General features: G+C 43.3%; 2 protein-coding genes across 2 annotated transcripts in view; one reads left to right on the top strand and one right to left on the bottom strand.

Annotated features, from left to right (window-relative positions):
- Positions 1-12601, top strand: part of CTU1 (cytosolic thiouridylase subunit 1) — a 158247-nt gene that overhangs the window by 47420 nt on the left and 98226 nt on the right. The window lies entirely within an intron of this gene.
- LOC101129556 (myeloid cell surface antigen CD33-like) lies at positions 7390-12569 on the bottom strand. The gene is made up of 7 exons (XM_063702037.1): positions 12515-12569; positions 12072-12452; positions 11590-11868; positions 11305-11352; positions 8622-8715; positions 8188-8268; positions 7390-7844 (listed from the first exon to the last, which is right to left on the bottom strand). The coding sequence occupies exons 1-6, from the start codon at positions 12549-12551 to the stop codon at positions 8196-8198; spliced, it is 912 nt and encodes a 303-aa protein (XP_063558107.1). The 5' UTR covers positions 12552-12569; the 3' UTR covers positions 7390-7844; positions 8188-8195.

The raw sequence follows: 12601 nt of genomic DNA, 5'->3' as shown, positions 1-12601 counted from the left end.
GTCAATGACATCTCCAAAATAAGAACCATGCAGCATCTTCCTGTGAAATAAAAGGGAGAACACATGTTCTATGAACCAGTGCAGAAAAAACTTCTTTTCCATTCATGCTGCCATGTGGGCAGAAGCAAGTTTTTTTAGAGGCTCATCATATGGATCAACATTTTCTTTCATGTAAAAATCTGCTTCTCACAGTTAAATATGGCCCAAAGACATAATATTTCCAGACAACATGAGTGGAATGTACAGAGAAAATTAAACTTTAGGTCCAGCTACATGGTTTTCCATATCACTCTGTGTAGTATGCATCCAGCAAACCGTTGATCCCTGGGACATATTAGTACTTGCCACCATACCTTTGTCAAATCTCTACACACAATAGTATCTAGATAACTCTTCATTCATCCTTATTAATAGAGAGGTAGCTGCATCCTCGTTTGATATACAACAAATTAAGTCTCCAGTAAATAATATCTGTTGTAAGTTATTTAAATATTTAGCATGTGGCACATAATAGAAAATTCAATACATTTAGTGCTTTTTTTTTTTTAAGACAGGGTCTTGCTCTGTTGCCCAGGCTGGAGTGCACCGGCCTGACCACAGTTCACTGCAGCCTTGACCTCCCAGACTCAAGTGACTCTCCCATGTCATCCTCTCTAGTAGCTGGGATCACAGGCTCATACTACCAGGCCGGAGTAATTTTTTGTTTTTATGTTTAGGAGAGATGGGGTCTTGCTATGTTCCCCCTGGCTGATCTTGAACTCCTGGGTTCAAGCAATCCTCCCACCTCGACCTCCAAAGTGCTTTGACTATGGGCATGAGGCACTGTGCCCAGCCACATTTAGTTTTAACAATAAAGTCATACTATGTTCATGGACCAGAAGATCAAATATGAATATGTGAGTCTTACTGTGTTTCTTTATAATTTAATTAGGTATAATTTACACGAAATAAAGCACACCTACTTGAAGTTCACATTTGCATGAGATTTGACGAGTATGTACAGCCTGTATACTCACCACATTGCAGATATACAGCATTTCTAGTATGCCAAGGGCTTTTCTTCCCACCTTCTATGCTGGGCAACCACTGATATGTCCTCTTTCATTGTGAGTTAGTCTATTTGAAAATTTCCTAGAGATGTGTTAATTTGTGTCTGTATCCTATGACCCAGCATAATATTTTTTGAAACTGAACCAAGTTGTTTCTGTCTGTATTTCAAAATGTGATATTGCTAAGTAGTATTCCATTTATGTGTATACTATAATGTTTTATTTCTCACCTATTGATAGACAAGGATTTTCCAGTTTTCTCCCTACAGGTATTCAGGTACAAGTCTTTTTACATACATGGTTTTATACTAATTGGTATACACAGGAAGATAACTAGTCAAACTAATGACTACTTGTAAGTTTAACCTTAGTAGGAATTGCCAAACTGTTGTCCAAAATGGTTTTGACTTTTACCACTCCTCCTAGCCATGTGCCAGAATTCCAGTAGCTCCACACCCTTGTCGACGTATGATACTGTCCTGCTTTATATTTGAACAATTCTAGTGAGAGCATAGTGGCATCCAGTGTTTTAAATTTTTAAATTTATTTAAAGTTAGATACAGTTGAATTAACTCTTTTTCATATGCAATTTTGATATGGTTTGAGAGTTGTATATAATTATATACCCACAACCACTGTGAAGACACTGAAGAGTGTCATTAACCAAACGTTCCCTCCTCCTGTCTCTGGGTAGTCAACCCTCCCTCCACACTTAGTCCATGAAAAAATGCTGATATGTTTTCCATCCCTATTGTATTGCCTTTTCACAGAATGTCATATAAATGGAATCATACAAAATGTTGCCTCCAAAGTCTGGCTTCATTTACTTGGTGCAGTGCCTCTGAGGTTCAATCATGTGGTTGAGTGTATGAATCTATAGTTTGTTCCCTTTAATTGCTGACTCGTAACTCACTGTTTTTATGGACCCCCCATTTTGTATGCATTTACCATTTGAGGAGCATTCAGATTGTTTTCAGGTTTGGGTGACTATGAAATTATGTTGTTATAAATATTGGCATGCAGGTTTCTGTGTGTAACTGTAAGTTTTTATTGCTCTTGGGTAAATACCTAGGAGTCAGGTGCCTGGTCCTATGGTAAGTGTTAAGTTTAAATTTATAAGAAATTGTCAAACTGTTCTCCAAAGTTGATGTGCCATTTTATATTCCCACCAGGAGTTATGTGTGAATTCTGATTGTTTCACATCCTTGTTAACATTTCTTTTTATTTTTGTTTTCTTTTCTTGTTATGTTCTCAGGTATGTAATGCTACCTAAGAATGCTTATTCTCCTGATTTATAATTACCTAAGGACAAATGATCTTTAGTATGTTTTCATGAGCCTGTTTGCCATCTGTTTTTCTTTTCTGGTGAGGTGGCTGATAAAACCTTTGGCTACCTTTTTAAAATATTGTGGTAAAATATTGTGTTAGTCCATTCTTGGCTTGCTATAGAGGAATATCTGAGACTGAGTAATTTATGAAGAAAACAGATGTATTTTGGCTCACAGTTCTGCAGGCTGTGCAAGAATTGTGGTGCTGGCATTTGCTTCTGGTGAGGGCCTTGAGTACTATATTTTTTTGAGAAATGTGATTCACACCTCTGTCCATTTTTAAGTGTTGTTTATTTTTTGTTGTTGTTGAGTGGCTGCTTTTTCATTTACACAAAATTGGGCCTTTTGTTGTTGTTGTTGTTGTTGTGGTTTACTTATGTTTTTGTTTTGAGAGTCCTTGATATATTCTGGATACAAGTCATTCATCAGATACCTATATTCAGGTGTTATCACCCAGTCTGTAACTTATCTTTTGGCTGTCTTATCAATGTCTTTTAAAGTATAATAGACCCCATTCCCATAAATACGCGTTACATGAGTTGGCCCACTCGTGTGTCAGGACGGGAAGAACAGAGAAAGTAATATAAAGAGAAGGCAAGGTCTGGAGGGCAGATGGGGGCCTCCTAGGGGGGCAGAAGATCACACAGCAGCTCAGTAATCTGAATAATGGCCCCAAAAGAAAACTGGGTCTTAGTTTCTTGAGTCTGTATTGTTACTTTATAGGTATTCTTACAACGTTAATTAAATTAATGATCTTGACCAGTGGAAATCCTGGATTATGCAGTCAACCCTTAAATCTAATCACAAGAGTCCTGATAAGAGAAAAGCAGAGGGAGATGTGATATACACAGAAGGAGGCAAGGCCATGTGGCCCCAGAGACAGAAGTAGGAGCAGTCCAGCCAAAATTCAAGGAATGACACCAGCCACAATAATGTGGAAGAAGCGAGGTATGGATCCTCTCAAGTCTCTGGAGTGCTGTAGTCCAACCAACACCTTCATTTCTGCCTGGCCTTACTGATTTCAAATTTCTAGTCTCCAGAACTGTGAGAGAATAATATCTTTTGTTTCAAAACATCGAGAGGAACTTTTCCTGGAGGAAATGCATAAATTCCTAGAACCATAAGATTCTGCCAAGATTGAATCAGGAAGAAATAGAAATGCTGAACAGACCAATAATAAGTAGTGAGATTGAACCAGCAATAGAAAAAAATCTCTCAACAAATAAAAGTCCAGGACCAGATGGTTTCACAGTCAAATTCTACCAAATGTACAAAGAATAACTCTCCCAAAATATTCAGGAGGAGGGAATCCTCCCTGACTCATTCTATGAAGCCAGTATGACCGTGATATCAAAACCTAGCAAGGACACAATGAGAAAAGTAAATTACAGTCCAATATCCCTGATGAACATAGACGCAAAAATCCTCAACAAAATACTAGCAAACCAAATTCAACAGCACATCAAAAAGATAATTCGTCACGATCAAGTAGGCTTTATTCCAGGGATGCAAGGATGGTTCCGTACATGCAAATCAATAAATGTGATTCATCACATTGACAGAATTAAAAGCAAAAACCATATAATCATCCCACTAGACAAAGAAAAAGCTTTTGATAAAATCCGACATCTCTTCATGGTAAAAACCCTCAACAAACTAGACATTAAAGGAACATATCTCAAAATAATAAGAGCCGTCTGTGACAAACCCACAGCCAACATCATACTGAAAGGGTAAAAACTGAAAGCATTCACCCTAAGAACTGGAACAAGACAAGGATGATCACTCTCTTCATTGCTATTCAACCTGATACTGAAAGTCCTAGCTAGAGCAATTAATCAGGCAAGAGAAAGAAACAAAAGGCGCCCACACTGGAAAAGAGGAAGTCAAATTATCTCTGTTTGCTGATGATAGGATCTTAAATCTAGAAAACTCTAAGGACTCCTTCAAAAGACTCCTAGATTTAATAAATTAATTCAGTAAAATTTCAGGATACAAAATCAATGTACAAAAATCAGTAGCACTTCTATACACCAACAGTAATCTAACAGAAGAAAAATCAAGAAGTCAATCTCATTTTCAATTGCAACAGAAAAATACCTAGGAATATATTTAACCAAGGAGGTGAAAGATCAGTACAAGGCAAACCACAAAATACTGAGGAAAGAAGTTGTAGATGACGCAGATGAATGGAAAAATAGAGCATCCCATGCTCATGGATCAGAAGAATCAGTACCTTGAAAATGACCATACTGCCCAAAGCAATCTACAGATTCAATGCAATCCCTATTAAAATACCAATGTCATATTTCACATAATTTGAAAAAAAATTCTAAAATTCATATAGAAACAAAAAGAACCCAAATTACCAAAGCAGTCCTAAGCAAAAAGAACAAAGCTAGAGACATCACATTACCTGACTTCAAATTATGCCGCAAGGCTATAGTAAACAAAAAAGCATGGTACTGGTATAAAAACAGACACACAGATTAATGAAACAGAATAGAGAACCCAGAAATAAAGCCATATACTTACAGCTACCTGACTTTTGACAAAGTCGACAAAAACATACACTGGGGACATGACACCTTATTAATTAAACGGTGCCGGGAGAATTGGATAGCCATATGCAGAATAATGCAATGGACCCCTATCTCTCACCATACACAAACATTAACTCAAGATGGGTTAAAAACTTAGATGTAAGACCTGAAACTATAGAAATACTGAAGAAAACCTAGGAAAATCTTTTCTGGACATTGGCGTAGGCAAAGAATTCACAACTAAGATCTCAAAGCAAATCCAACAAAACAAAAAATAGATAAACAGGATGTAATTAAACTAAAAAGCTTCTGCATAGCATAAAAAATAATCAACAGAATGAACAGACAACCTACAGAATGGAAGAAAATATTTGCAAACTGTGAATCTGGTAAGAGACTAATATCCAGAATGTACAAGAAACTGAAGCAGCTTAATAATAAAAAACAAAAAATCCCATTAAATAGTGGGCAAAAGACATGAATAGGCAGTTTTCAAAAGAAGACATACAAGTGGCCAAGAAGCATGTGAAACAGGTTCAACATCACTAATCATCAGAGAAATGCAAATTAAAACCGCAGTGAGAAATCATCTTCCACCAGATAGAATGGCTATTTTTAAAAAGTCAAGAAATAACATATGTTGGTGAGGGTGTGGAGAAAAGGAAATGCTTATACAGTGTTCACGGGAAGGTAAATTATTACAGCCTCTATGGAAAACAGAGAGATTTCTCAAATAACCAAAAATAGAACTACCATTTGATCCAATGATCCCACTACTGGGTAAAGGAAAAGAAATTATTATATCAAAAACATACCTGCACTCGTATGTTTGTAGCAGCACTATTCACAACAGCAAAGATATGGAATCAACCTAATGCTTATCCATGGATGATTGGATAAAGAAAATGGGGGTTATACAATGGAATACTACCCAGCCATGAAAAAGAATGAAATCATGTCTTTTCAAGCAACATGGTTGGAACTGAAGGTTATCTTAATTGAAATAATTCAGAAGCGGAAAGTCAAATATCATATGTTCTCATGTATAAGTGTAGTTAAATAATGTGTATACATGGGCATAGAGTGTGGAATAATAGACATTGGAGGCCAGGAGTGATAGCTCATGCCTGTAATCTCAGCACTTTGGGAGGCCAAGATTGGTGGATGACTTGAGGTCAAGAGTTCAAGACCAGCCTGACCAACATGGTGAAACCCTGTCTCTACTAAAAATACAACAACAACAAAAATTAGCTGGGTGTGGTGGCAAGCGCCTGTAATCCTAGCTGCTCGGGAGGCTGAGGCAGGAGAATAGCTTGAACCTGGGAAGCAGAGGTTGCAGTGAGCCAAGATCACACCATCGCACTCAAGCCCGGGCAACAGAGTGACTCTGTCTCAAGAAAAACAAAACAAAACAACAACAACAACAAAACAAAAACAAAAAAGACATTGGAGATTCAAAAGAGTGAGATGTTCAGAGGAACATTCTGGCTTTATCCATGCTCTTCCCTTCCCCTCAATGACTATATCCATTAGAAAATCCTGTGAGCTTGACCTTCCAAATACATCCAAAAACACATCCTCACTCCAACCCTGCCTGTCTGGTTCAAGACCTCATTCCTCTTCCTGGAGGATCCAGCAGCGCTCTCCCAGTCTGTCTGTAGGTGCCTTGACCCGCTCAGGCCTGCTCTCACCAGGGAGCCAAGGGATCCTGTTAGAGCGACAGTCCAGTCGAGTCTCTCCTCTCCACAAAGGCTCTAGGTTCCTGTGTGGCCTGCAGGGCACCAGGTGGTCTGCAGTGTCCTTTCCACCGCTTGACTTCTCTGCCTCCCTCTGCTCTTAGACATGGGTTACTGGGTGTGTTTGCAACACCCAGGCCTACTGCTGCCTCTGAGCAATGCATTTGCTCTTCCCCCTTTTCCTTCTTCCTGGGATGCTTTTGCTTATGTACACACAGAGCCTGCTTCCTCACCACCTTCATGTGTTAGCCCAAATATAATCTCTTCCCATCATCAGGTACAGAGATGGTTCCCCAGTATATCTTATGCTTCTTTCCCTGCATGATTTTTCTCTAAACATATATTGCCATCCTATATAGTTAAATACTTTCTATTGCTTATTCCTTTTTTATGTCCATCTTGTCTTCAGAATATCTTTTTTTTTTTCTGAGACGGAGTCTCGCACTGCAACCTCTGCCTCCCAGGTTCAAGCAATTCTCCTGTCTCAGCTTCCTGAGTAGCTGGGACTACAGGCACATGCCACCACGCCCACCTAATTTTTGATTTTTAGTAGAGATGGGGTTTCACCTTGTTGGTCAGGCTGGTCTCGAACTCCTGATCTCAGGGGATCCACTGCCTCAGTCTCCCAAAGTGCTGGGATTACAGGTGTGAGCCACGATGCCCAGCCCAGAACATCTTCTTAATACTGAGATTTCTGATGCTATGTCTACCAGTGAACCCCTGGCACCTACAACAATGCTGGCACATAGTAGGTGTTCAGTATAGTTACCAAAGAATCTATAAATTAATGAATAAATGTCACTCCTTCCCTCAATATCATACAAGAAACATAAACACACACACACACACACACACACACACACACACGGGTGACATTTAAGACTGAGCCTGAAGGACAATCAGGACCTGGACTTGGCAGGAATGGGAGGGAAGGGCATTTCAGGAAACGGAACTACACATGCAAAGTCTCAGAGTCATAGAGGGCTTGGCCCAGTGGGTGTGGGGAGACTTTGGGTGACACAGAGAAAGGAGGGATCAGGAGAGTCCAGTGGAGGATGGACCGTGCAAGGCCTTCAGTCCAGACGGTGGTGTTCTCCAGCAATGGAGAGGAAACAAGGAGACAAGGCTGTTCAGACTGTGGAGGCACTGGACGAGGAGGCAGCTAGAAGCAGAGTCTGGAGGCCTGTGCTGGGGAGACAGGGAGGCAAAAGGTGAGGATGGTTCAGTGACCAGGGAGGAGGTGAGGGCCCAGGCATGACCAGGGTCAGGACGGAGAAAAGGGCACCAAATGAGCCCTGGTTGGGAGAAGGAGGGACAAGAGTGAGTGATTTATGAGATCTGGAGAAGGTGGGGAGGTCAAGGTGGAGACCCACAAGCTGGTTCTGACTTTAGAGATGGGGCTAAAGAGAAGTGGGTTTGGGGACGGACATGGGAGGTTCAACTTTGGCCATGCTGAGTGCAGCTATCCTGGGGGCCATAGAAAGAAGTCATCCAGCACGATATTGGAGGGTGAGACGTCCACAACACTCACCTGAGAGATTAGCCCATGGCAGTGTTTTCAGCCTCCACAGCTGCTGCTGCCTTTGCCACCTTCCTCCTGCAGGACCTCACACTGAGTGAAGAGATCGGGGCATATAAGTGTGGCCAGATTGGGGTGCAGAGGGCAGCAGACTTACCTCCCTGTGTGCTGCAAAGGGGCTGATAGAAAATGTGGTAGACAGAGCAGGCCTAGCCCTCAAGATCTTCTTTATGAGAACAGAAACCTCTCCACCCTGGCATTTGGCCTAGGGTTGGGACAGAAACAGGCCTGACTACAAATGAACCATGTGGAATTCTCACCACCAGTTGAGCTCCTTGCGTGGTCCTAGGTGCTCTTAAGCTATTTGAGTATCTCCATGATTGAGATTCTGGGATTCAGCATCATGTCTCCTGCCCTCCACACACTTCCCCTGGGGCAGTGCTCACCTGAGGAAGGTGAGGCAGAGGCAGAGAAACAGGATCTTCACAGCTGCCTCCCCAATGGCCACTAGAACCACCTTTGTCACAGGCCTTGATTTCCCTACAAAAAAGTGGGATGAGGTTGATTCACTTGACAAGCCACAATCTGTGTCCATATTGAACATAAGAAAAGGAAGGTTCTCCAGACCCTTCAGGCATCCCTGGCTGTGAGATCACATGAGCCCAGGGCTTACCATAAACCATGCCCTGACTGTCCAATGGTTGGGTAGAGAAATGATATGTAAGTTGGACTTTATCAAAATTTAAAACTCTGTTTAGTGATTGACACTATCAGAAAAGTGAAATGATAGCTCACAAAATGGGAGCATATATTAGCAAATCATGGATTTGGTAAGGGTCTAGTATCCAACATATATAAAGAGCACCTACAACTCAAATTACAAACAACCGAAATTATCCAATGAAAAAATGGACAAAGGACTTAAATAAAACTTTTACCAAAAGATATAAATAATCAATAAGACCATGAAAATACGCTCAACATCATTCATCATTATGTTAATGCATATTAAATCTACAATGATGTACCTTACACTCACTATTAGGCTATACATCTTTTAAATAAGAAAAATGAGGCCTGGCACAGTGGCTCACGCCTGTAATCCCAGCACTTTGGGAGGCCAAGGTGGGCAGATCACGAGGTCAGAAATTCGAGACCAGCCTGACCAACATGGTGAAACCCTGTCTCTACTAAAAATACAAAAAATAGCTGGGCATGCTGGCATGTGCCTGTAATCCCAGCTACTCAGGAGGCTGAGGCAGGAGAATCGCTTGAACCTGGAGGCAGAGGTTTCAGTAAGCTGAGATCATGCCATTGCACTCCAGCCTGGGTGACAGAGTGAGACTCCATCTAAAAAAAAAAAAAAAAGAAAGAAAAGAAACAAAAAAAAAAAAAAAAGGAAAAGAAAAATGAGGCCAGGCATGGTGGCTCATGCCTGTAATCCCAGCACTTTGGGAGGCCGAGACAGGTGGATCACCTGAGGTCGGGAGTTTGAGACCAGGCTGGACAACATGGTGAAACCCTGTTTCTACTAAAAATACAAAAATTATCCAGGCGTGGTGGTACATGCCTGTAATGCCAGCTACTCAGGAGGCTGAGGCAGGAGAATTGCTTGAATCTGGGAGGTGGAGGTTGCAGTGAGGTGAGATTGCACCACTGCAGTCAAGTCTCATAATCCCAGCAATTTGGGAGGCCGAGGCAGGCAGATTACTTGAGGTCAGGAGTTCGATATCAGCCTAGCCAACATGGGGAAACCCTATCTCTACTGAAAAAAAAAAAATAGCCGGGCATTGTGGTGGGTGCCTGTAAACTCAGCTACTTGCGAGGCTGAGGCACGAGAATTGCTTGGACCGGGGAGGTGGAGGTTGCAGTGGACTGAGATTGTATCACTGTGCTCCAGCCTGGACGACAGAGCAAAACTTCAATCTCAAAAAACAAAAAACAAAACAAAAACAAACAAACAAAAAACAAAACAAAAGAAAAGAAAAATGAGAATTTTTGCAAGAATATGGAGAAATTGCAACCCAAACCCATTGGTGGTGCAACATACATTGGTGCTGACACTGTGGACAACAGTCTGGTATTTCTTCAAAAAGTTAGAGGGTTTTTTTTGAGTGATTAAAATGTTCTGAAATTAGATAGTGGGATGGTTAAAGAACATTGTCAGCATTCTAAAAGCCACTTTATCATACAATTTCAAATGATTAAAATGGTGAATTTAATGTTATGTGAATTTTTATCTAATAAAAACTACACGGACACAACAATTGTCACCTGACATTGGCAAAAATCAAAAGGTCTCCTTCCACGCTGGGTTGACGAAAACAAGCACTTTGACCCCTTACTTTTGGGAATGTCAGCTTGCCCACTCTTGATTGAGAAAAATTTTGCCATATTTCACAAGATTAAAAAGAACGTCTAAGCTAGCTATTTTGCGTTTAGGAGCAGGTCCCACATACATAGGCATACACTTGCTGAAGTAGATACAAGATTATTCATTGCAGTGTGTCTGTTGGTAGAACAAAATCAATGCCATGCTTTTCCAGGAGCAGAAGGTTTATAGAGAATTTCTATTCATGCGATGAAATACCACAGGCGTCCTACGGGAGGATAAGAACAGTCTATGCTGTTGCTGCCAAATGACCTCTGAGATCCTTCAGGTGAACACACCAAGGCTCAGAGCAGCCAGGGTGGACACTGGTCAATTCTGGGGAGGAGGACGGGCATCTGAGGACAGACTCCGCTGTGCATTGTTAAGTTTTTGCCCATGAGACTGTATCACCTGTCCAGAAGCACTTAGGTCTGAACTACAGGGGGAAATAGAAAGAGGAGGCAGGAGGCGTGTTCAGGTGATGAATGTAGGGAAGCTGAAAGGCTGGGTCTGTGTGTGAATATCACCCTGCCCTTGTTGTGGGGTTGAGGGGGTTGTGTGTGGGGTCTGAGGGGAGTGAGGGGGCGATGGGGACAGGTGTTCAGGTGGCCATGGGGGCTGAGGATGGGAATGGGGCCTTGGTTCACCCACAAAAGGGTGTCAGATCACCAGGATGAGGTGAGGTCAGGATGAGGAGAGGCCCACCCCTGCCCTGAGCTGAAGGTCTCCTCTTCCCAAGGAGGGTGTTTCTATCCTACCTGTGCCTTCTCCTAGGGAGACACCAATCTTTAGGTTCCCTAGAGCATCTAGGACAACAAGAGAGGATTTCCCATTCAGTTGGGGTGAGGGTGAGATAAGGGCGGCACTCCTTCCCTACCCCAGAAGCCACAGAAATGTAGAGAGACAGGGCTTGTGTCCTAGGTCTTCTACTCAGCCAGGCCTCTAGGACACAGCCACCAGTGGCCCCAGTCCTGGTCCTCCTCTCTCCTGGTCCTCCCCCCATCACACCCTCAGGGACCCAGGCGTCCTGGCCCAGCACTCACAGGAGACACTGAGTTGGATGGTTCTCTCCGTGGTCACACCAGCTCCGGGGAACGTCACTCGACAGGTGAGGTTGGTGCCGTGGTCCTGGGGCCGTGGGATGATCGTGAGCACTGAGGAGTGGAGGGTCCTGGGGCCCAGGGAGATGGGGGCAGCTGACATCCAGGAGAAGATGGGGGGAGTCCCCTGCTCACAGGCCGAGGGCACAGAGCAGGTCAGGTTCCTGGGGTGGCCAGATTCCAGGGTCCTCGGGATGAAGATGCTGGGCCTGTGGGTCAGGGCTGGTGAGGAAACGGGGATGCAGGATCAGGAAGGGGTGACTGAGGTACAGCCCTGAGGGAAGCTCAGGTTCTGGTCCGGGTCCTCCCCTGAGTCTGACAGGCTTCATTCCCAACCCCCTTCCAGGACATGGGTCCCATCCCAAGCCCTGTCCTGAGGTCCCTTTGACCTTCCCTTGTGGCTGCTTCTGAAGCCTGTGCCTCACCTGTCACATGCACAGAGAGCTGGGGAGATTTGTAACTGTGTTTGGTACTTCCTCTCTCCATCCGAAAGAAGTATGAACCATTATCCCTCCTCCTGGCGTCTACGATGCTCAGGGAGCAGTTGTTCCTACTGGGATCCCCAAGGAGGCGGAATCGGCCCTGAGTCTCCTCCTGTACTTCTTGATCTAGCTTGTTTGTGGCCACTGGAGAGTCCCTGGATACAAAGGGTCCTTCCCGGAACCAGTAACCATGAACTGGGGAATTCTTGTCGTAGTAGGGTATGGGATGGAAGAAAGTGCAGGGCACGAGGACACACAAACCCTCCTGTACCGTCACTGACTCCTGCACTTGCAGCCGGGTTTTTGGATCCATAGCCAGGGCCCCTGTGGGGAAACGAGGGTCAGCTCGGCCCAGCCCGACAACCCCTCTCCCCGCAGCCACTCACCTGCCCACAGCAGGGGCAGCAGTAGCAGCAGCGGCATGTCTGAAGCAGAGGCTTCCCGGGCTTCCTGTGTGAGCAGAGAAGAGGAAG

This window comes from Gorilla gorilla, chromosome 20 (assembly GCF_029281585.2).
Source record: "Gorilla gorilla gorilla isolate KB3781 chromosome 20, NHGRI_mGorGor1-v2.1_pri, whole genome shotgun sequence".
Lineage (NCBI taxonomy): Eukaryota > Metazoa > Chordata > Mammalia > Primates > Hominidae > Gorilla > Gorilla gorilla.
Note: the sequence above shows the minus strand (reverse complement) of the source record. Positions and strands in the feature narration are given on the sequence as shown.

Excerpts from the sequence above, each read along its gene's own strand:
- LOC101129556 (XM_063702037.1), bottom strand. The coding sequence starts at position 12,551 with ATGCCGCTGCTGCTACTGCTGCCCCTGCTGTGGGCAG. Across the intron at positions 11,353-11,589 it reads CATCCAACTCAGTGTCTCCT|ATGCTCTAGGGAACCTAAAG; the intron begins GTGAGTGCTGGG and ends TTGTTGTCCTAG. Across the intron at positions 8,716-11,304 it reads CTCCCTAGGAGAAGGCACAG|GGAAATCAAGGCCTGTGACA; the intron begins GTAGGATAGAAA and ends ACTTTTTTGTAG.